This window comes from Colius striatus, chromosome 6 (genome assembly GCF_028858725.1).
Source record: "Colius striatus isolate bColStr4 chromosome 6, bColStr4.1.hap1, whole genome shotgun sequence".
Lineage (NCBI taxonomy): Eukaryota > Metazoa > Chordata > Aves > Coliiformes > Coliidae > Colius > Colius striatus.
This window is the reverse complement of record NC_084764.1, coordinates 18,059,462-18,081,822: the sequence shown is the minus strand read 5'-3', so window position 1 is coordinate 18,081,822 and position 22,361 is coordinate 18,059,462. Positions and strand designations below refer to the sequence as shown.

Below are 22,361 nucleotides of genomic sequence, written 5' to 3'. Positions count from 1 at the left end.
TTGTTGCAAGCAGCCAGTGTTGTAAAGTTTGTTCCCAATTTACAAAAAGACTGAGCTCACAGAGGGGTCTGTGTACAAGGATGAGCAGGCTCTAAGGGCACTTCTATCACAGAATGCATTAAGAAAACCCTTTGTCTAACCACAAAAGGACTTGCATATTAGTCTCAGGAGGAACACATTCCTGCCCATGGACTTTATTTTGAAAAGGATAAAAGTATACTTTCTTCATAGGCAAAGGTAAGTCAAAGAAATCCAGGTACTCAAGAGGATGAGGCTGCAACAAACTGCCACAGTCAATTTAATTGGAGTTAGACCCAGAGGCAACAATAAAACCATTAGCAGTACAGATGTTAGGGATCCCCAAGGAACCAAGATGGCACAATGGAAAATATTCTTTATGTGATACTGTCAAGATTTTGTGGCAGACAGTGATCTCACAGAAACATACAACTGACCAAACATATTAGTAGGATGGCAGTACTTAATATGCAGTTCAGGATATATTCATTCACAAACACTTCAGAAATAGAACTTAGCAGCTTTCTGCTAAAGAAGTGCCACATTTACCCAGTTACACTAGCTTATGAGAACATAAAGTACAAATGTTCCCTCCAAAGAGGGAAAAGATAGAGATTCAATACTTTTCGTAGTGGACATCTGTGTAAATACAGATCTTCTTCTATCATATACTGGCTAGTTAAGTGTTTTTAAGACTGTTAAATTACACAAATCTTTCACGAGTGCCATCTCCAGGATTTGAGCCCAGCTACTACACACAGAATTAGAAATGACTGTTGAATGTATTTTCCCTAATAGGTACCTATCTAATCAGACATTATTTATACAATTACAGAACAGAAAGTAGTAGCATAGGATGGTTTCTGGCTCATGACTTTTCCTGGGTTTAGAATCCCCAGGATGCATTCTGATGCTGGGAAACAAGAAGCTTTAATATATAAAAATACAGAGTTATATCAAACAGAGCCAATGAAACCTCAACTTTTCAGGGAGATTTCGCCAGGAAGCTGAGAGTACTTCTAGCACAAGCCTAGGAAGATACAAGAAAATAGCTCAGTTCTAGCTTTATTCCTAAAAGTTGATTATAGGCTATTCTTAATTCTTACAGACTTTTTCACTCACCATGAAGTCAACAGATTTTTCTAACATTTCCAAGCTATTTTTCCATATCATATTCTGACTAGAGCAGGAACAGCAGACAAGATTTTTAAGATTTCTATTTCCTGAAGCCTTCTAGGTAAAAGAGCCAGAACCCTGGATAAGTTTTAAAAGTGTGATACAGGGAAATATGCAAAGTGTTACTTTTCAGTTAATTAAAAACAACTATATTTGAAGACATTGAACCTGAGTCTGTAATAAAAATTTCACTGCCCCCATGGGTCTGTCAAATTTGTTACGGCTTCTAGACAAAGAGCAAGCTATGCTATTCTGAAAATTAAGAATCATTCCTCAATGTATCTCTGGAAGTTGCTTAAAACTTACCAGTATGTGGCATACCAGCATGACACAAACATAATTCTTTTGTAGCCTATGGCTTGTCTTACCTTTTACTCAAGGTGAAGATCTACTTTCTATTTAAGAGAACTAACACAAGGCTTCCACTGTTATTTGGAACTTAAAAGGTCTAAAAAAAAGACAGTATCAGCAGATTGACTGTGAGGCAGATAGATACAGGAAAAGTAAACCAGAAGCTTTCTAAACCCTACTCCTGAGATGTATTCTTAGATAGCCGACAAGCTTTTGACACAACTAGTAAAATTTTCCCCAGCCTTTTGAAGGGTCAGTGAACACCCAGAACCACAGAAGCAAAGTCCATGGGCTGGAAGGATATGCTGGGGAGAACAGATCCATGTAATCCTGAGGCCAAAACACTTATGCGTATCAGTGTCATATAGTAGCACATGAAAGGCCAGCATCACTGTGGCTTTGCAAGTGTTCAAGAGAGGGGACTAGTGGAGAGGAGGGGAAAGGGAAGACTCTCTGATTCATCCACCATTGAAAAAATCAACTGGTATGAGCCTAACCGCAATATGGATTGTTTATAACCTCCAGAGATGCCATCTGCTCTGATAGCAATAATGCCAGGCATACAAAATGGCTACTGATCTCTTATGCTTGATATAGCCATGCTTTCTACTTGAGATGTAAAGAGGCACAAAGCCAGGTAAAGTTTTAGGCCCTCTGCATTCATTCAGGTGAGGACTGAGTTCATGCTAAGAAAAAATGGGAGGCCAGTGCTGTATCTCAAAAGTAGTATGAGATTCAAAGCACTCCAGTGAATCAAGCAAATAAGTAAATTAGCATATTCTTCTTTGTATGGAAAAATTTTTCATATGCCTTCACATGCTAGATGGCAGAAAATAATTTTGTTTATATACCTCCTAAGTTATGACACATTCTAATTTGAATCTTGGGTTATTTTTGAGGCAATATTTCAAATTGTTCAAGTTCCACATCGAGCCACAATGCTGGATGGCAGCAGCAAAGACAGAGCTGCCTGTCAGGCAGTCTACGCCAGCCCTCTCCTGGAGACAAGTCACACTGCCTGGGAACAACTGCTGGGCAAGACAGTTGAAACATCCTCTCAAGCAGATGAAAGTAATATTGACAAAAAAACCCACTACTTCTCCACAAGTACACTTTATCACCACTGGGTTATCCAGACATAGATATATCAGTTAAAGAAGTAAATATTTTCTAGTCTTCTAGTCGGTAATGGCTTTTGTCAGAAAATCTCTGCTGTATAAAGCTGTATTCATGTTTCTAGCTCTCATCTCATTCAACATCCCTAGTCTGTGTGAAATTTTGAGGTTGGCTGGGAAAAGGTTTCTCAGGAAACAATATTGAAACTCTGGTGCAAATATTAGAAGCAGCAGAAAAGAGAAAGACAGGACTTACAGGATACCAAAAGCCTTAAAAACAAGGCATAAACAGGCAGAAAAACAGAGATGGAGGAAATATAAGCAAAGGACAAGAGAGTTCTTTTTATTTAGGGTTTTTTTTATCTGTTTGGTTTGTTGTTTTTTTTTTTTTTTTTTTAAGTGTGACATTCTTTGGGTTACCAGGAATAATACAGGCAAGCAAAAGTTTTTTGAATTAAAAGTTGCAGGAACAGTCAGCAATGTGAGCCAATTAATGTACAAACTTCTGAATCATCATCTACATCTGTTCTTTGAAGTTCATCAAACTACTAGAATTGAACACATTTCTGGAAATATATTTAGTCACAAAGAACAATACTTGTTATCATTCATGTCTCACAGAAATTCTCACTATCCTTAAAATAACATTTTTTTCTGAGACATTTCTTCTCTACATAATATGCAAGAGGTCTAAGCAGCAGGGAAAAAAAAGGTAGGTGCCTAAAACATCTTCTAGTACAGGGTAAGTTTTAGGTTTATTACATATCACAGCATCATATGTCCTAAACAGGCTTTTTTAGATTATATCCTCATGTGACTCTAAGTCAAAGACTTGCCATATCTAGAGATCATCTAAAGGATGTGAATGTTTTTAGGCCGCGTACTCGTGCTTCACTCAGCTGGTATACCAAGGAGCAAATTATGAACACAATATCTTCAGAAATTTGTAGCCAGTGATGTATCAAAGGAAAGTAAAGGATAGCAAAAGAATTTGCCTGAGCTAAGAAAGATGATGACAGTAACTCCCAGAAAGGGGGACCAACTCTCCAGCAGCAGCTGGAAGGAGTGTCTGGAATCTGTAGGGACCAAGCACACAGCATAGGAGAGGATCCTGTCTTTGGCAAAAATACTAGGCAGCAAAATGACTTGCATTTTCCTGTTTAAATGATACCAGCACAATTATGCAGTATATTCACATCTATTTCACAGTCCCAAATTTCCTTTTCTTTCCACTGAGAAACTCTAAATTAAAACAGAAAATATAGAAGTTCAGGACTTGATGATTGGAAGTGCAAATTTATTATTTATTCTACAGATAAGCCTAAAACGAAATCCCCTAAACAGAACTGTCCCCTTTCTTTCAGTATGAAATGTTCATTATGCAGCAACCTTGATCCAAACTCTGCAGATTATGTGAGCTTGTAATCAATATCTTAATTTTCAATGTTGTCAGTTGTCTGGTGCACTTTTCTAAAAATGCTGCCAATGTAACTATTAATGTTGAAGCAACTTACAGTGATGTAAGGGTACTTGGAAGTACTGCATTGCCTCTTCATATAATTCTACTGCATTGCCTCTTCATATAATTCTTTTTAATGTTGTGTTGGCAACATAACTTATGTTCAGATTGTTTTACGGTGAACGTATGTATTGATTGTGAGCTGAACTGCATCCAAAAGACAGACTAATCTTCATATGCAGTTTTTCCATATAATAGGCTTCTGTAATACATTAGTATATAGCTTTATTCTGATCTGAAAAATAGACAGTTATGGATGACCATCATTCCTTGGTCTGCATACCCTGAGTATTTGGGCTTCAGACAGTGGACTGAGGGTGGAATGCCCTTGTGCAGCTGTTATTTCTGCCCATGGTCAGCTGCTATTGCACATACACTGGGCAGCACTAGAGGACATTCAACTGAAACCACACTGGCACCTCCCCTAACTGGTCTCAATACTCCTTTACTTTTTGACCTCACAGTTGCTAGAAATGAACATGATTCCTCAGCCTTTAACTCCTTAAAAAGTGCATGTGATATACATACACTATGGTTGCTCTTGTAGCCTGAAATCAGAGTGGTGCTGTGGCTTGACATCATTTAAACAGAGATTTGTGTACCTCCAAAAAATTAACCTTTTCCCAAATAAAGAGCACATCATGTTAAAAGAATACAATTATCCAAATGTTGTTGTTATTATTATTATTATCATTATCCAAAAAGGGTTTACCTTTACCCAATGGTACTAAATGAATTTGACAGGATTTTCAATGCCTTTTAAATAAAAACTAAATTCATTATTTTTTTCATAATATTTTCATTATGTTAGTCAGTAAATGAGAGATAAAGGAAGAAAAACAGTATATTCTTGGCCTGATGGTCACAAAGCAGGATTAAACATTGTTTAGTTAAATCATATAACTACAGTTCTTTAAATAAGAATAAAAATGGCAGTTATATGTGCAGGGAGATAACACCTTGACTTTTTTTTTTTTTTTTGCAGAAGATAGGGTATACTTTTTTTAATATATTTCATAAAATCTGTAGAAGTGCACATACAGATTATAGTTGTTAAGGTTTCACAATCAGCATACACATGCTATTAATTTTTAAAATCAGAACAATATTTCAACATTAAATTTGTTGGAATAGCAAAAAAATGTTGGAGACTATATTAAAACAAAAAAAAAAAGACTTCATAAGGAGGAAGTATTCTATCTTATTTTTTATTTAATCTCTGAATTTCTAACCACGACTTTTGTAAAGTTATGAGTCTTGTTCATGTAAGAAGGAAATTAAACAAAATTTCTGTAAAATACATGCAATGACAAGTTCTCGCCTCAAGAGGGAGACATATCCCCATGTCTAAAAGTTCGTCAAAATGAAGGGAAAACCCACGTTTTACTAAAATGGAGCAGATGCTCTTTGCTTCTGGGTAACAGCTAAATATATTGACCTCTGCTATATCACTGACAAAATTTAAGATATAATGAACACAATTCCCCGTCAAAATCAGAACGTTTAATTCAGTATTTCCTATTATTCAGGGCTAACTGGTTAGAAGAGGTTAAGTCTGTCAGCTCCCAAGAGGTTTTGAGCCATTAATTTATTTCGCAGTTAAGATTTATGAGTGTAAAAACGGGGAATATGGTGATTGCCACTTTTTTCTAGATATGGCAGCAGCAAGGAGATATTACGATTCACAACCTCTTTTCTGTAGTCCATTATTATTCCTCTAATTTACTAATTATTCTGTTATTCACTCAGTTCTTGTTCTTCTGCCTCCAAAGAAAACCTATCACTATTAGTTCTTCCATAATTGCTTTTCTTTTGCTTTCTAATTCATCTAGTTTCCCTTTCTAAATAGTTTCTTTTTCAAGTGGTTTCCAGTGGGCATTCCTTTCTGTAGACCCTAATTCTGACTTACATTTTTTGTATATGTTTACAAAACAAAACAAAAATATTCTCTGGTCTTTTTTTCTGTCTTATTTTTTATTTTTAACCCCAGAAGCTTCACTGTTTCTAACAAATTTACTTTTTTTTTTTTTTAATGTTTTTTCTGTAGCTCAGCAAAGCTGTAGGACATTTGCACGACAATGTAAAGATGAGGTTGACCCTAGATTGGACTTCTGTGAGCCGATTTTATGCTAGCTGCTATGGTTCGGTTGCTGCTAATAGTGCAGCAGTGTTTACACTTTAAATTCCCCTATGTGTCTTTAGTCTCATACAGCAAAATGAAGAAACATTAATGTTGTCAGATGCTGGCATCAATACAGAAAAAGCAATTAGTAATATTAAGTTACTGTGACCTGATTGTCTAACACTGTCTACTCCAAAAAATCTGTTTGCTTGTTGCTTCTCCCTCTGTCAGCCTGGAGAAATTCCAAACATTGTCCAAGGGAAACAGGGAGCAAATCTCATTCAGGTAACCTTACTTAACCCACATGAGAATCAGCATTCAAAGTAAGTCTTTACTAACAATAAAGGAATGTTCAGCTAAGATTTCAGTTTGATTTCCTAAGGACATCTCAGCTGCTTGTGAGGATTATCATCAGTGCTCCAGAACCTGAAGCAGGGATGAGAAAACAATTGTTTGTCTTTCTGCTTGCTTTCAACATACCTCTGTAAACATACAGACAGACTGAAACAACCCTGAGAGACAGTTTCCTGTCCATATTTACCACAAACTATATTCACTCTGATGCCTAATGAAGACAACTATGATTTAAGTGTCACCATGATTTAATGTTACATTCCTGATCATAATATACAGGAAATGATGAAGGAATGAAAAGTAGTTGCTGTCAAAAATTATAAAAATACACAAGAAAAAAAAAGATATTAACATATTTTGAGGAGTTATGCAATATTCTTACATAAGTGGATGTGATCTTTCTTCTCAGGTTAATCCTCTCTAGACTCGTGAACATTTCTCTTGCTCTGACTCATCTCCAGAGTGTACACATTTTAATGCAATGATGCATTTAACAACAATAGATAGACTGGAATTTGATTTAGATGGAATTTAGTAGCAATGTATTATTTAAATAATCAAATATTTAGAATAGAGCATAGTGATTTCAGTATACTGTATCTTCCTGGAATATCTTGTACTTCCCTCACAGAAGATACATAAAACATAAGTATCCAAGAGACTAAGTATATTATGTAACACAGAACAGCTAGACCTTAAAACATTGGGAAAGGCATAGTACTATGAAAATATAAAGCAATAAGCATTCTCTCTTACTCCTTTATATTGAAAGGACTATTAGAAGCTGCAATTATAAATTCAATAGCTTTCTATTGAATGAGAACACTTCAAGAAGCCCTAAAATCGATACAGTAACTAGTTAACAAGGTAGCTCAGAAGTTATCTCAAACTCTTCACAACCAACCAGTCAACTTTATTCCCCGTACCTGCACCCTATAAGACAGCAGCTATAAAGGATTCAATTCTGAACAACAAAAGAAAATTCTTCTTAAATTACCCTATGAACCCTGAAGTAAATTCCCAATAGAATTTTACTCCTGCTATCTGTGTTTTGAAAGCTAGTGCCATCACTGAAAGCTTCTAAACCTACTTCCATGGTTTCTGAGTGCCTTTCTCTGCCTCCGTGACAGAACTGAAAGCACTGAACAATTACAGACAACACAGTGTCTCCACACTGATAGACAGAAGTCCATCATAAGATCATCTTAAACTCAATACTGATTAGTTCCGCAAGTTATCTCTGTGTTCCTTTTAAATCTGGAGCCTCTATTGGCTTTCAAGGTAGGTCACCTGGCACCTACTGCTCACCTTCGAACCTGTACTTTTCTACACTGAGAGCAGGAAATCCTTGCGGTCTTACCATTCCCTCTCTCCATCTTCAGTTATGCTGCACCTTTTTGCCTATTAGCAGAGATCCAGAGGTAAGAAATAATCCTTGACCAATCTCTAGTAAGCTTCCAGTTCACAAATAAATAATGTGGATGGCTCTGGTGCAGGCTTGTGGCTAAGGCTGTGATACAGGTGATTAAGATATGACTCTGGATTGTAAAGACAATGGTCACTTAAAGTTGATCTGAATGATTGTATTAGAATACAAGAGGAGGGCTCACAGAACCATGTATGCAAAAGTAGCTTTTCCTTGGTTCATTTAAGTTGTTGGTGGCCCTCTCTGAGCTGAGATGTGGTATCCAGCTATGACACAACAGAGAATTGGGAGACTTTTTGCAGCCAAAGGTCTCACATCAGACGTGAGTCAAATATTACATATAGACAAATCCCTTACAATCAGTTTGAAATACTACTAAAGATACATTCTTAAATCAGTGCTACTAAAATTATTTGTGAGTAGGTTTTTTTCTGTTTCTCTCTCTCATCTTTTTATTTTTCCTCCAAATTGTTTGGAATAACCTGTCAAATACTAAATGTATTTTTTTTAAAAAATCCTGATTTAAAATTGCTGCTGCCAAATCATTCTGAGATCTTTACATTGGAAATTCAAACAGCTCTCAAAAAGCATATGCTTCATAAGAGATGTGTTTTATTAAGAAAGCATAATTTCTGCAGTCAGTTTTAGATGTAAATTTACAAATTCAGAATTTACACAGCTTAGATAGAAGTTGCTGTTTTTGCATAGATTGCTGGTGACAAATTCACTCAGTCTGTGGTAAAGCAAATGCCAAAGAAAAGTGAATGTGCTTGGAGGAGCTGTTTAAAATTCAAGCAAACTGTTAGGAACTAAGTGTTTTGGAAACAGAGGGCTCACTGTATTTCAATATCATCTTCTAGTAAAGAAGTATTTGTGTAAAAATGAGCCTTTCATATGTATAAAACATTACTACTTAATAATAGTTTAATCAGCTTGAAAACTGAGGGATGGGCTTCCAAAGCAACAGAGTATCATCAGATTCAAAACAACAAAGCACAAGTTTGGCTCGCAGTACAAAATGTGAAGTGACATTTTCAATTATGCTGCACAAAGCAGCAAGACTGCTGAGAAAACTGCAATTGCCAAAGAATTTCTGGATCTGATACTTCTTTCAGTTACTGTTTTTTATAAACTGGTCATTCAACTAGAGCAGTATTTCAGTCTCAATTTTATAAAGCAGTACAAGTAAGATTCAGATATTTAAAAATTTTGGCAAGTATTCTATTAAGAAAAATATGACATTTGTTTATTTTAAGAGGTTCAGTTTTAGAAGCACTAAGTTATTGAGAGGAAGAGTGCTGAGAGGAGCAATACAACACTTAAAAAAAATCTTTATCTAGTAATCTACAGTAAACCAGCCCTGTTCCCTATTGATTATCTTTGCTTTTTCTACGTGGTCTGTCTTTACTGATTTCCATTTTATGCTTTTTCTTTGCTACCAATTGTTATCAGCAATATCAATTCCTACTAATCTCTCACTGCCTTATCCACACAGCCCAAATTTCTTTTATCCTCTATGCATGCTTTTCACTCTAAATGATGAAAACTACCTCCACATGCAAATAAACTTTACTTCCCCCAAATAAGTCCAGCTTCTATCCTAACTGTACTTGTGTGTTTTCAGTCCATTCTCTGCCCAGAAGCAGTACAATCTAAACAACACAAGTCCTTTCCCCTTTGTGTCAGTTCTTCAAATACTTCTTCAAATACCAAATGTCTCTCCACTGCCCTAATGGACTTGCAGATGTATCTTCAATATGAACTTGCTCTTCCAAGTCTACTTACTATTTGCACAAGCCTACCATTTAGTCACATTTTGTGATTACCCTCTAAAACCAAAAATCTCTCCTACTCAAACACACAAGCTAGTTGTCACATGAACAAGTTTATCTCTGATATTGCACTGTCCTCTGTAGACTACATGGATACTTAGTTCCTCCTAGACAGGGAAATGATTCCCTACACTCCAATAATTCAGAAAAGTGATCTTTAATCTCTGCTCTACTGAGGCATCTTGGGTTCAGAGGAAAGAAATTGTTGCATAAGGGTGAGGAGGTCCCTGACTGGGCCCCAGAAGGCAGCAAAATCTTTTATCTGCTGTAGCATCCCTGGGGCATGCTTTAAGTCGCAGTAAAAAAAACATGCAGAGCAACATTATTTTATTCCCTTAGCATATCAAAAAAGTGGGTAACCAGTGCCAAAGCTGACTGAGCTCCCCAGACAAAATTCAGAGACAACAGAGTAAAGGTCAAATTCATGAAATGTGATGAGTTAAAGAGTTAAATTACTTCTTGCAGAGGAAATTCGGTTGCCTCTTACAAATAGTAAGTCTGTAGTAAAACAAGCTGGAACTCTGTATAAAGGGAAAAAAATGGCAATTTGCTCCATACAATTAACCTGGAGGCCTGCAAAGCAAACATATCTTCATTTAAATGGAGTGTCTAGCAAATGGTTCCATTCCTACCGTTGTAATAGTGTCCTCAAAAAATCAAGTAGATGGGATTATCAGTGACCATAGATTACAGCAGAAGGATGTCAGCATAATCAATCTAGTATTACTTTATAGAGAAGATAAAACTGCCTGAATAGGGTTTTTAATTGTTAAAACTATTTTCTTCAGATAAGATGTTTGAAAATCCATTGTCATTAGATCAGCCAAAGATCTTTTTTTTTTCACCCTTTTTTTTCAGTTTGCACATAAAAAGGTGGGGTAGGGCAATCTGAATTTTCCTGTAAAAAGTAAATTTAGAGCATTCTGAAACCAATACTATGGACTTCTAGTGCTACATATGAGAAGTTGTAGTCAGCATTCTTACAGCAAAGAACTCTGTTGATTTTACCCATGGGAATGATGTTGTTCTATGTACTTCCCCTCCAGATAATATAACAGAAATTCAGAGCTTATTCTACATTCTAAAAACTAATTTTGGGTAGCAACTAAAAGCTGAACTGTACTTTAAGAGGAACATTCAGAATTTCTGAACATACAAGGAGCTGCCACAGAAATTTTTATGTACTCCAGGACAGAGCTACCTGGTACTGAAGGCATTGGAGGCTGTGACAATGAATTAGCTGCAGTGTAAACTAAAATATGGAAAAAGTATACAATATTTATTGCAAAGCAAGAAAGTGATCCTGTGTAACAGCAAAAAGGCAAATCAAGCAGAATTCTGTTTGTAGGTAGACAGACAGATTAGCAGCATAATAATACTCATGCAAGGACATCTTCATAATTTGCAAGCATGAAAAACTAAATTTTATCCAGTTCTACGCATGACTATCCTCCATATAACTGCAAAAAGAATAAGGCTTCCAATAAATGCTTTAGCATGTGTTCAACAAGTTGCTTTCTAACAAGACATTACCAGATTTACACTAATTCAAAATTATTCCCATCAAAATACTGAAACTCCCTTGCTTGCCCTATTACCTAGCTAAAATATGACTTTCAATGGTTTTGAGGCTGCCAGCTGTTTCTAGGCTATTCTTACCCCAAAATGAAAGGTTGAGTTATTTTACTTTTGTTTTAGTAAAATACATTGATCTAGACACTTGCAGCAGTGCAACTGGATTACTAATGGGCATATGCATGGCTCTGTCCTTAATTAAGTTCTCATTTCAGATCTGATTTATTTAGCACAACACTACCACCAACAAAAGTAGTATTGAATTATTGCTAAGACATGTATTCATGCAATTAGGAAACTCCTTTTTGATTTGGATGTTTCTTATGAAATAACAGAATGAATGCAAATGCCAAATGACAATAATTAAAAAAGCAATGGCACACATAATACTCTGCTTAAGGAATTAGGAGATAGGAGATCTATCAAAAGAAAGGACTAAATTGTGGCTCCAGTATTTTTAGTTAGGTTTTGCTTACAATGCTTTATGATACCACATAAAGGAAAGATTTTTTTATTTTTCTATTACTTATGTTAAAGTATCTCAGCAAGGTACTATAGTGTTACTGAGGCAGGATTTACCTTGGTAAGAGCTCTTGTACTGAAAACGGTTTTTTTATTAGTCTTACAAACAGAAAATATAACTACTATCAGGAATGCAAAAACTCAGGTAAATAAGCAGCTTGGGAAAATTCCTATTTCTTTGACATATGATGGTATTATAATCACTTTGCAACACATTTCAAAACTTTTCTGTTGATTATTTTTATTCATTGTTCCAAAAGTACACTTGCAAACTATTTAGAGTAGCTAGCATACATCTTTATGCATAAATACGCAACTTTCTTATGTGCTGCTTTTAAGGGCACGAATCCCTGAGTTATCCCTCTTTCTAACAGTGCTCTTTGCATCTGGCCTTCTTTCTGTTTAAAGCCTTTCTGCTCTGAGCTCCTTCTCATAAGATATTTCACAATATAATTTTTTAACTCCATGATCAACATTTCCCAGACATTCATCAGAAAGAGAAACACTGACAAGTGAAGAAGAAGCAGCATCAGTAGTAGCAAAGGTCCTCAAGTACAAGAGCAGCAGCTGTAATCACTAGCTAGAAGGGTTTACTCTGGCCCAAGAACAGCTACCTTTAACTGCTGTCAGGAGCTCAACCCACTCTCCAGAGGAGGTGAGGAGAGGATGGGTATGAAGAGGAAGCAGATGTTTACAGCTGCAGTCAGTTGTTACAGCTGGTTCTTATATGCCTCCTTCCTGGCAGGAGTGAACTGCAACTGCAGGGAATCACACAAAGACAGACGATCCCCCAAAAGAGAATTACCTTTTCAAAAAGTTTGAGAAAAAATAAACATGATGATTTGAGAGGGTGATGCAAAAAAAGTTTCTCTGGCACCTGCTTCTTGACAAAAGTATCCTAGTCAGCATCTAGTCAAGGGAGCACTTCCCTAAACATTTAACAATTTAATTCATTTAAGAGGCTCTTGTAGCATCATTTGAAAGACAGCATTTTACATATTCTCAAGCAGCTTTGATGGGATTTGTTGCTTGCATAGAATGAAGGGCTCTGTATCTGTGAGCTTCATCTGGACTAATTTTCAATACTACACAAACTTAAGCACAGAAACAACTAGCACTTATGAAGGTGATTCTTTCATCAGAGTCCAGAAGATGAACCTCAGCCATAAGAATGGAGAGAACAGCTTGAATCATTAATTGTTGCCCTTAAGAGCTGACTGTTTCAAAGCTGACAGCTGCTGCTCTCTCCTTTGTTTAAGGAGAAATTTCTCTGTGTTTCTATGCTGGCTTTATACACAAACATCTCTAGCTCAACTCCTTTTCTACTAGTCATGATACTTCCAATGTCTTAAAAAGTTATAGAAAACACACATTGTAAGAAGTGTTTTGTGAAGTTATATAGCTGTGTTCTTTTTTCTTAGCTCTTACGGAGCTTGGTAACAGAAGAAAATGTAGATATCAAATTTACCATTTAGATACCAAGATTGTGCTCTAATCTAATGCTTACGTCATAAATTTGAAAGGATTTTGAAATCTAGTAGAGATAGAGCCTTCTTTTCTGACAGTCATTTTACTAAACTATATTGATGATGGACATGAAACATTCTGAACAGGAGAGCTCTCCTCTACTGTGATCAGGAAGATAAATCCATCGGAAAATGGAAAGATGTTATGCTTAGTTCCACCAACACTGGAGAGAAAATAATCACTGCAAGGGACAGGAAATGATTAAAAAGAAATTGGGTTACTATATAGGACATGGCAGGAATCAAGAAAATTATTTCTCTATTCTTCGACTAAAGGAATTCTTTTTTTATAAAGAAAATAGGCAGATGAAATTAAGTATAACTTCACTGAAATACAACAAAGATCCCTGAGTTTCCCGTGTTTCTTTTTCACTCCAATAAAATAAAATAAAAAAATTGTCAAGTTTAAAGCCATTGGCTTAAGTGCAACAACAGAGGCAAATGCTGTTAAAGCTAACTGCAGTCTATTATAATTACAATGATCTCTGCTGTTTTCTACTTCTAGCAGACAGTAGATGAGATTATTTTCATCATTTAAAGAAAATAAAAAGGTAACTCTACCCTTGTTCACAGCTCCAGCTCCTTATAGGCTTATCAGGAACACAGCAGAACAACACAGGATTACTGCCTTACCTCAATTTTTTTCCATACAGTTTCATAATTCTCCTGGTGTTGTATATCTTGCATCAGCTGATGAATTAAAGCTGATTTATTTGAGCCAGAAGTCTCATTCTCAGTTTGCTGAGTGACAGCAGTCCTTTCTGACTTTTCTTCAATATATTTTTTAATGCAAGATACAGACATACAAAGATCTTCATCAGAGAGAATATCACTGAGAGGCCCAGATTCAATACTGTCACCCAAGGAGGATACTATATCACTTGAAGAGCTTGGTGAAATTCTACCCATTTTTTTGTGCTTTTTTGTCTGATATGTTGGATACATTTCAGAATCTGAGTTCATTTCTGACAGCTCCCAGTCATCAATGTTTTGAATGGTTTCTCTTCTTGGTTTTTGGGGTAGTAACTTTGTCAAATTTTCAAGTTTTAAAGCTAATACTTCAGTCTGTCTGAGATGTGAAGGAAGTGCTAAATATTCATCAGATCCATACCAGACTTCACCATCTTTACTGTTTTTTTGAGTATAGCTTGGTGTTGAGGAGAAGCTTTTATTATTCTTTCTTCTCAGTAGAGGAGGTGATGAGTTGCTAAGCTCAGAACCAGATGAGGAAATACTCTTTTGGCTATGTGTTTGCAAACTGAAAGGTTCAGTTTTACTTTGCGATTGACTATTTGTTTCTCTCTGGTTACAAGAATCTGATACAGAGGACTCTGTTTCTGTCTCCTCCAGAGACTGAGAATTATGAGAAGTAATTCCATTCCGTAGAGAACAGCCTCTCTTTTTGACTTGTATCAGTGAAGTCACTTTACACATAGCTTCAGGTGTTCTGCCCACTTTGACTTTCTCTGGTGTGTCGTGAGACTTCTTGTGCTTTGTCGTTTCTTTACAAGTGTAGGAAGTAGACTTCTCTAGACTTATGGGACTGTCCTTGAAGTGATTATTTTTTGTGTATTCAAGATTTCTATCACTAATTGTATTTAAGCAGTCATATGACTGACTAACTGCAGATGGACTGTTAGTGTAAGGTGACTGTAAAACTAGGCAAAGCTTGGATCTGTCTGGTGGATCTAACAATGAGGGTGTACTTCTACTTATTTCATTTTTAACTATCTGAGAGATTTGCCTTTTCAAATCATTGGCTTCCACAAAATCTTTAAACACATCATCTTTCAGAAATAGACCTCTTTTTGGCAATGTAGGCTGTGTAGGGGAATCTTCATTATAGTTAAAGCAGTCTCTTATGGACCTCTTAGGAGTTGAGTTTTCAGAGTGAGAGTGTTTGATTTTTTCACTGCTGTCCGGTGGAAGATTGCATTCTGGTTTCCTTAATGTGGAAATTGATTTGCTGTCAGTAGGTAAAACATCATCTTCAGAGCAAGGTCCTTTAGAAAGAGAGGAGGTTGCAGAAGGAGATACTAGTGAGAGTTCATGTGATGCTTTTCCATCTTTTCTTTCTTTCCCATCTTCATCTAAAAGAGGTATGTGGGTTTCTTTCTCATTTAATGCTTCATTATACTGGGAAGCAACGGAATCAGTTGCTACTGCAAGTAAACCCACACTTCTGATAAGTCCTGGAAAGTCCTTATCCATCTCACTGTAGTTCCAGGATTCAAGTGATTTTGCTTTCCCTTGGCTGGAGGTCATATCATCCAGAGCACCAAGCAATTCCTCGCTGGGACTGTAGTCAGATAGTTCAAATGCAGTAATACCACAATCCAATGACAAGTAATTTTGAGAACATTTGATGGTTAACTGTCCAGAATCATCAACTTCAGTTAAAGAGTCAAGGCGGTCCTGAAATAGACAAAAAATTATACTTCTTTAGAAGATGAATTTTCATATACAGCACACACAAAGTTATGAACTATCAGCTTCTATATTTCACTGACTAACATTTAGAAAAGCATTCATCATCGCTGGTCAGCCTGTTTTTGCAGTACCATGTAGATAACCAAACCATTCTAAAGCATTTGGGAATTACAAATAACAGTAAACTGAAAAATGTTTCATTTCAGTCTGATTCAGAAAGTTAACTAAAAATAGCAGTTCACTTTTGTATTGGTATTCTTAAATTCTGCTCTCAGATCTACTTACTCTGTAGGGGGAACTCAGAAATTCCACATAGCAGACTCATAGTATTTCCTGTGTTAACTACCTGAAACAAGATGGAGGAAATCTTGGGGACTGCTAGGTATATCAGCCACCTTGTTAATCTTGAATTCTCAGAAATCCATACTGCCCTACAATCTTTCATTTGATTGTGAAAATGTTTTTCCAAGCATTATCTAGCAATGACAGGCATTTCTTCCCATATTTATAACCTGTAAGTTGCTAACTACATTCCACTTTTTTTGCAGCGTTGTCAGCTGAGGATTAAGGCACAAATGGAGAACAGCTCAAGAAACTATAGCTGAGAATCCTAAACTTTAGGCTTCCCTTGTCTCTTTGTCAGCATCTTCCCAACAAAAGTTATTCAGTCTTAGAAACACAGACATGACCAGAGGAGATCATCTTCCATGGCAAATGAGATTTTAAGATCAAAGTCAAATTAATGTTTATAAGCATTTTATTGGCTTATTTGAAGGACACTAAAAAAATCAGGCTACATTAAGATTCAAAAGCAGCCTGAACAATCACAGTAAAATTATGTTTAGTCAATAGTTTGAAAGCATATTTTTAGTAGATTATTTAATTTTCTAACACCTAGGCAGATTTCAACTATTTTTAGATCTCAGCACAAATCTTGAAACCTGAACATAGGAACAAATACTTCTGAAAAAAATCCTGGTGTACATTTTAAGTAACTACACAGAACTATGTAGACCAAGAGAAATTAGCATTCTGTCAAGTTGAAGCAACTGAAAAGTAGAATATAAAATTTTAAAAGCCAACATTAGGCCAAGTGCTTACAGAAACTACTTTCAGGATTCTAACTTTGGGTGCCTAATTCAATATAATGGTCTTTTTCCCCAGGTTTGGTTTTCTTTTTCTTTTTTTTTTAAGTAAACTCTTCAGTGTCCACAATAGGTTTCTGAATTTTTCTCAGCTTGTCTCACTACGCTACCTAAATCTATATTTTAAGGATCGTAGGCATCATGACTGAAGAAGGTGCAATAATCCCACAATCTCTTCACCTGACAATAAATCACTGATAGCTTAGTCTGAACAAGAACAACCTCAATAAAGAAGGCTATTGTTTGCCATCTTTTATAAACGTTTAATATTTGAGCCCTGTACTCTGTCTGTCAGACTTGCATTGCTCAAAGGAAAAATGTAAAAAATCCTGCAGCTAAAAATATCATTTATAGAAAAGACTGATTAGAAAGTTATTTATCAACCATAATCTTGGACATTGAAAATGTCTTTTATTTAATACACTCTATCCAGATATGGGAATTATGCCACAAATTGTACATGGTCAATACTCCAGAATATTTACATTTCTATAAACCCTTCAAATTTATATTTTAGACCTGCATTTATTAAGGAAAATAATCACTAAATGATGATCAGTATTACAGCTGTATTTTCCCTCTAATTTCAAGAAAAGATTAAAAACTGTAAAAGTATATATAAATCAAAACCCCTTCCAAGACTCTAAGGGCCTTCATTTCTCCTGAGTAATGAGTTGAATTCCTTCATCTCTTAAAAATATGTTTATTAACATTAATAAAATTTACAATCGCATGCATTAAGCCATCTTGCTCAGTCATTTTCCAAGCAGTCTCTTTAATGTGTTCTTGAAAGGAATATTATTTAATACTAATATTAGTATGGTTTTATTATTAGTTATATTTCAGAAAAATATTTTCATTATTTGCACAGCTACCAATGGGAATACCTCTGTTAAAAAAGTTTGTCCCATTTCACATAGTAATATTCCATGTAAAGCTCTGTAGGCTGTTTCAAATACTTTCTTCTATTTTTATTTAAACCAGCACAATCCTGCATTTTTTAAACTCTTTTTAATGAGCTAATTTAAAAAGATATTTCTTTTGTGACCTTGCCAGTTGTTCAATGACATCACGATTCACTGTACTTTAACATAGCCTATTCCCTGATTTTATTGATTGTGAAATAAAACTTACAGGTTAGGTTCAGCTGCACAGTACTCATTGTTCTTTCCTTTTAATCTGTCTCTGGGTGATGCCTGAATGAGAAGCGGTCCTTCAAAATCTTAACTTTCCAACTTTTTTTATTCAACACAGTATTTTCATAATTTGACATCACCATCATGGTGGACATCTTCCCTCACTGGTTCCTCTGTTTCCCCCAAGCCATAAAACTTTTTGTGCCTCTTTGCTTCTTATTCAATATGGCACTGCTGAGATAGGCAGAAGCACAGTTATTGCTTGCCCACTTAATGAGCTGGGTTCCTAACCAAGCCAGAACAGCTTGTGCTGTACACTGTGGTAGCTACTCTATCAGTGTTATCCCTTTTTGTTTTGTTGAGACTAGCCCAGGCAGGACTGTTGTGTGGTGATTGACTGTGCAGTCCATGAACTAAGAGAGTAGTGAATATTAAAAACATGAGACTGTCTCACTGAACTTGAAAGAAACCTCAGCAGGTCACTTCTTCCATGGAGCTCCTCCGTTTGGCAGTCAAAGCCACTCTTCACCATTTCGCAGAAGACAGCTGACTTAAAGATTGAGTGAAACATTTTGTGAAATGATAGGTTCATGTGCCACAGAAAAGAGTTACATTTGCTGTAATGGTTCAGATCAAATTTCTGTCAAGTCCAGTACCCTGTCCCTGCACCAGTTCTAAACATTTTCTGATAGCTGAGCTATAAGACAAACATATACATACATGGCCCTTCCACATTTCTACCTGCACTCTCAGCTTCTACCAATGAGCAACATGGAAACTTCCTCATCTGGAGGTTATAATTTGTCCTATCTTTCCTTAGTTTTCCTTTTTTTTTTTTTTTTTTTTAGTTTCATTTTACTTCCAAGTGTCCTACAATAGTGAATTCCAAAATAGAACTCTTTGCTGTATGTGAAAGTTTTCTTCTATTAATTTCAAAGCAGTTAACTTCTCAGTCTTAGGAGATAAAAAAAGGCTGTCAATCCTGCTTCATAATCTCCAAGGAGTACTGCAAATTAGGAGGATGATTCTCCAAAGAAAGGTTATTGGTATGGGCCAAGGTTTCTAAGTTTGTTCAGTCTCACTGTTCACATACACATGAAAAGTCCCTCACAGATAATACTTGCATCATAAGGCACTTACTAGTCCCACAGTGTAGTCCTATCTGGGAAAGGATATAGGGGAAACATAACAACAACAGAAACACACCACAAAAAAACCCACACCAAAAAAAGGTAGATAGAAGTAGAGTCAATTGTCTCTACATTTCATTTCGTTATTTTTGTCAAATCAAGTCACTATTACACTCAAAAATCTTGAATAAATTCTTTGAAGGTTAAAACTGCAGAACAACTTCTGGGAATCTATTCAAGCATTTAGAGCAGAAACTTAATATTGTGTCCCTGCTATTGCCAGCCATTAATTTTATCAACTATTATGGTTTAGTTTGAGTTGGAAAAAAAGGATCACATCAGGAGATTTTGTCTTTTTTATTACCATATAAACCTATCTGGCAATATGTTTTTCCCTCACTGAAAAATAATCTAATTTTCCCAGAAGGTCCTCCCTTCTATTGGAAGGATGTTTTTTATAGAAGTTGTAATTAGATCCAGATGGGACATTTTCTGTTTCTTGGTATCTGAATCTGCCCTTCCTCATGTCTTGAAATCACCATGCTCATGTCATAAGATAATGACTTCACTCTAATTCACCATCTTAGATATTTGGACAAGTGTGGATTTCCCTCAAACTTGCCAGAGGTTACCAGCAACAGCAAAGCAGAAACTTTATTTGAAGCACCAGGTATGCATACTTCAGGAAGAGTGGGTGTAGAAGGTGGGTCTGGGCATATCTGAGAATTTATTTCAGGACCACCCACTCTGTTATGCCAAAGACAAATATAAAACCTAACAAAGAGTAGAGAAATATGCACATTATTTTTAAACTTAGTGATCTGAAATTTAGGACATGTTTAGGGGACTTCTGACTTCCTCTGTAGCACAGGTTGCAGAATCTCACCACATTGATCTAGAGGTCTCATTCTATAAATGTATTTAATCCTATCAAAAGCATTTTTATCCTAATTTTCAGACTTACAGAAAATGAAGAATCCTCTAAAGTATTTTCTACTAACCATTAATTACCCTATTAGAAATGTACATCTTTCATTTTTAAAAACTAGACCCGTAATGTCCTTCAAACTAAGGTCCATTAGCGCTGATATCTCAAAGGAAAGGCACTGTAGTTAAATGAATACCAATTTACAAACCATTTCAAGTGTGTGAATTTGATGTCCTGCTAGAGTAAGAACGTATACAATTCATGCATCATTGTTTCTCAGGTCAAATGTGTGGTTGTTCAGAGGCATATTGCAGAATTTTAACTCAAATTAAAGTGCATCCCTTCTGCTATAAAGCAATGTTGACCTAGCCTGGAAAGCTTAGGAAGACATTGTGTAAGCTTCAGATTTGTGTATGCAAGAAGGGAAATGTCTAAACTGTGAATTAAAGAATTCATTGCACATAAAAATTGAGGTTTGAATTGAATATGAACCTTAAATTCATGAGTTATCAGACCAAGGACTTTGGACCAGATGTAGCTCTGTAAGTGTTTCTAATCCTTTATGAAATATATTTAAATCAGGAGAAAATGTTGATAGCCGTTAGCATGACGATTGTGAAAGCTGACCTTAAAGCACCTGCTCTAATTAGGTTCATTGTAAACACGTCAGCTAAAGATACAATACAAAAGAAGCAAAATATCAACAAGACAAGTAATTTGTCCTTAAAATTATTATCCTAGCAATTTAAAATGTGTGACTGGGATGAGATGCTTCAAATACAGATGAAATTCCCAAAATTAAATTTAGTTACTGTACCTCCTTAGTCTCTTCAGAAAATGCTTGCAGAATATCAGTTTGCCTAGTGTAGTTTCCATTGGCGTCTTGTAGTCCCTGGAGAATACGCTCCCTCAGAACCAGAACAGAAACACGGAGCTGGTGCCAGAGTAGTTGTACTGTATGGATATCGACTATCACATTGACAGAGTAAGACAGAAGCTTCAGGGAAAACTCAGTCTCTAGTAGAGCATGAATTTGTTCAACGTGATCAGATATATCTTCACAAATATCCTGTAATAGAAAAATAAAGTAGATATTTAGCTGCAGGCTTGGTTCTACTTTTCATCTACTTTTTATTAAATGCAGAATAGATTATTTCAGAAGAGAAATATAATGTAATTAATACATCCAGGGATCTTTTTTTTTCTTTTAATTTATGACTATGCTACAGCAACTGAACCAGCAGCTGTTCTGTTTGGCAGAACCGCTCAGTAAGTGCAGAGACCGTATACAATAAATAAGGATGGCACAAGCAGATCACATGAATCAGAAGCAGAAAACTAACACTGTACAGTGACATCCTAGAAGACAGCAATAGGAATGAAAGTGATAAGATTGCAACAAGCGGTCTCCCTCTCTTTGCTTTCTGTCACCACCCCCTTAAAATGCAAAGAATCTGATCTGTGCCATCAACAAAATTGTTTGGGACAGAATTTACTTTTTCATCTAGCCTTTATAACCAAGTAGGGCAAAAGTCTGGGATAAACTCAAGCGTTCATAAACTACTTCTGAGATCCATTGCTGACTTCTGTGATGAGGAGCACTAACTTTTGCTTAGTCTTGCTCATGACTCATAATTGCACAGAAGATGAAGGGCGGAGGAGAAAGAGGGAAAGCAGAGAAGCAAAGAAATGAGATTAAAATACTGAAAAAAACCCAGCACTGGATCCTAGAAGTACTTTTCCTACATTTGTGGCATGTATTTAGAAGTGACTTAACTGCATATTTTAAATCCAACATTTATTTATTTTTAAAAAAAATATAAATAAATTCTTTTAATTTGAACCTTCAGAAATATCCTTCTTAGATAAAGGGTAGTAGATGCATAACATCAGTAAAAATTAAACTAAACAACATCATTTTGATTCATTTAAAAATTGCTATTGAAAAAATTATATCAGAAAATTGCAAAGAAACCTTATGCTTCTGATGATACTCTTGTGCTTTGTACAGCAGAATAACAGATAATAATTAAAGCTGATTCTTTCTAAATTAATA

At 35.8% G+C, this 22,361-nt stretch overlaps 1 protein-coding gene across 6 annotated transcripts in view; it reads right to left on the bottom strand.

Moving 5' to 3' along the window:
- AKAP6 (A-kinase anchoring protein 6) overlaps positions 1 to 22,361 on the bottom strand; it is a 237,037-nt gene that overhangs the window by 174,067 nt on the left and 40,609 nt on the right. For all 6 annotated transcript variants that reach the window (XM_061997543.1, XM_061997541.1, XM_061997547.1 and 3 more), the window contains exons 3-4: positions 21,123 to 21,374; positions 14,170 to 15,951 (exon numbers count right to left, since the gene is read on the bottom strand). In XM_061997543.1, the coding sequence (XP_061853527.1) occupies positions 14,170 to 15,951; positions 21,123 to 21,374 (2,034 nt within the window). The remainder of the gene's footprint in view (positions 1 to 14,169; positions 15,952 to 21,122; positions 21,375 to 22,361) is intronic.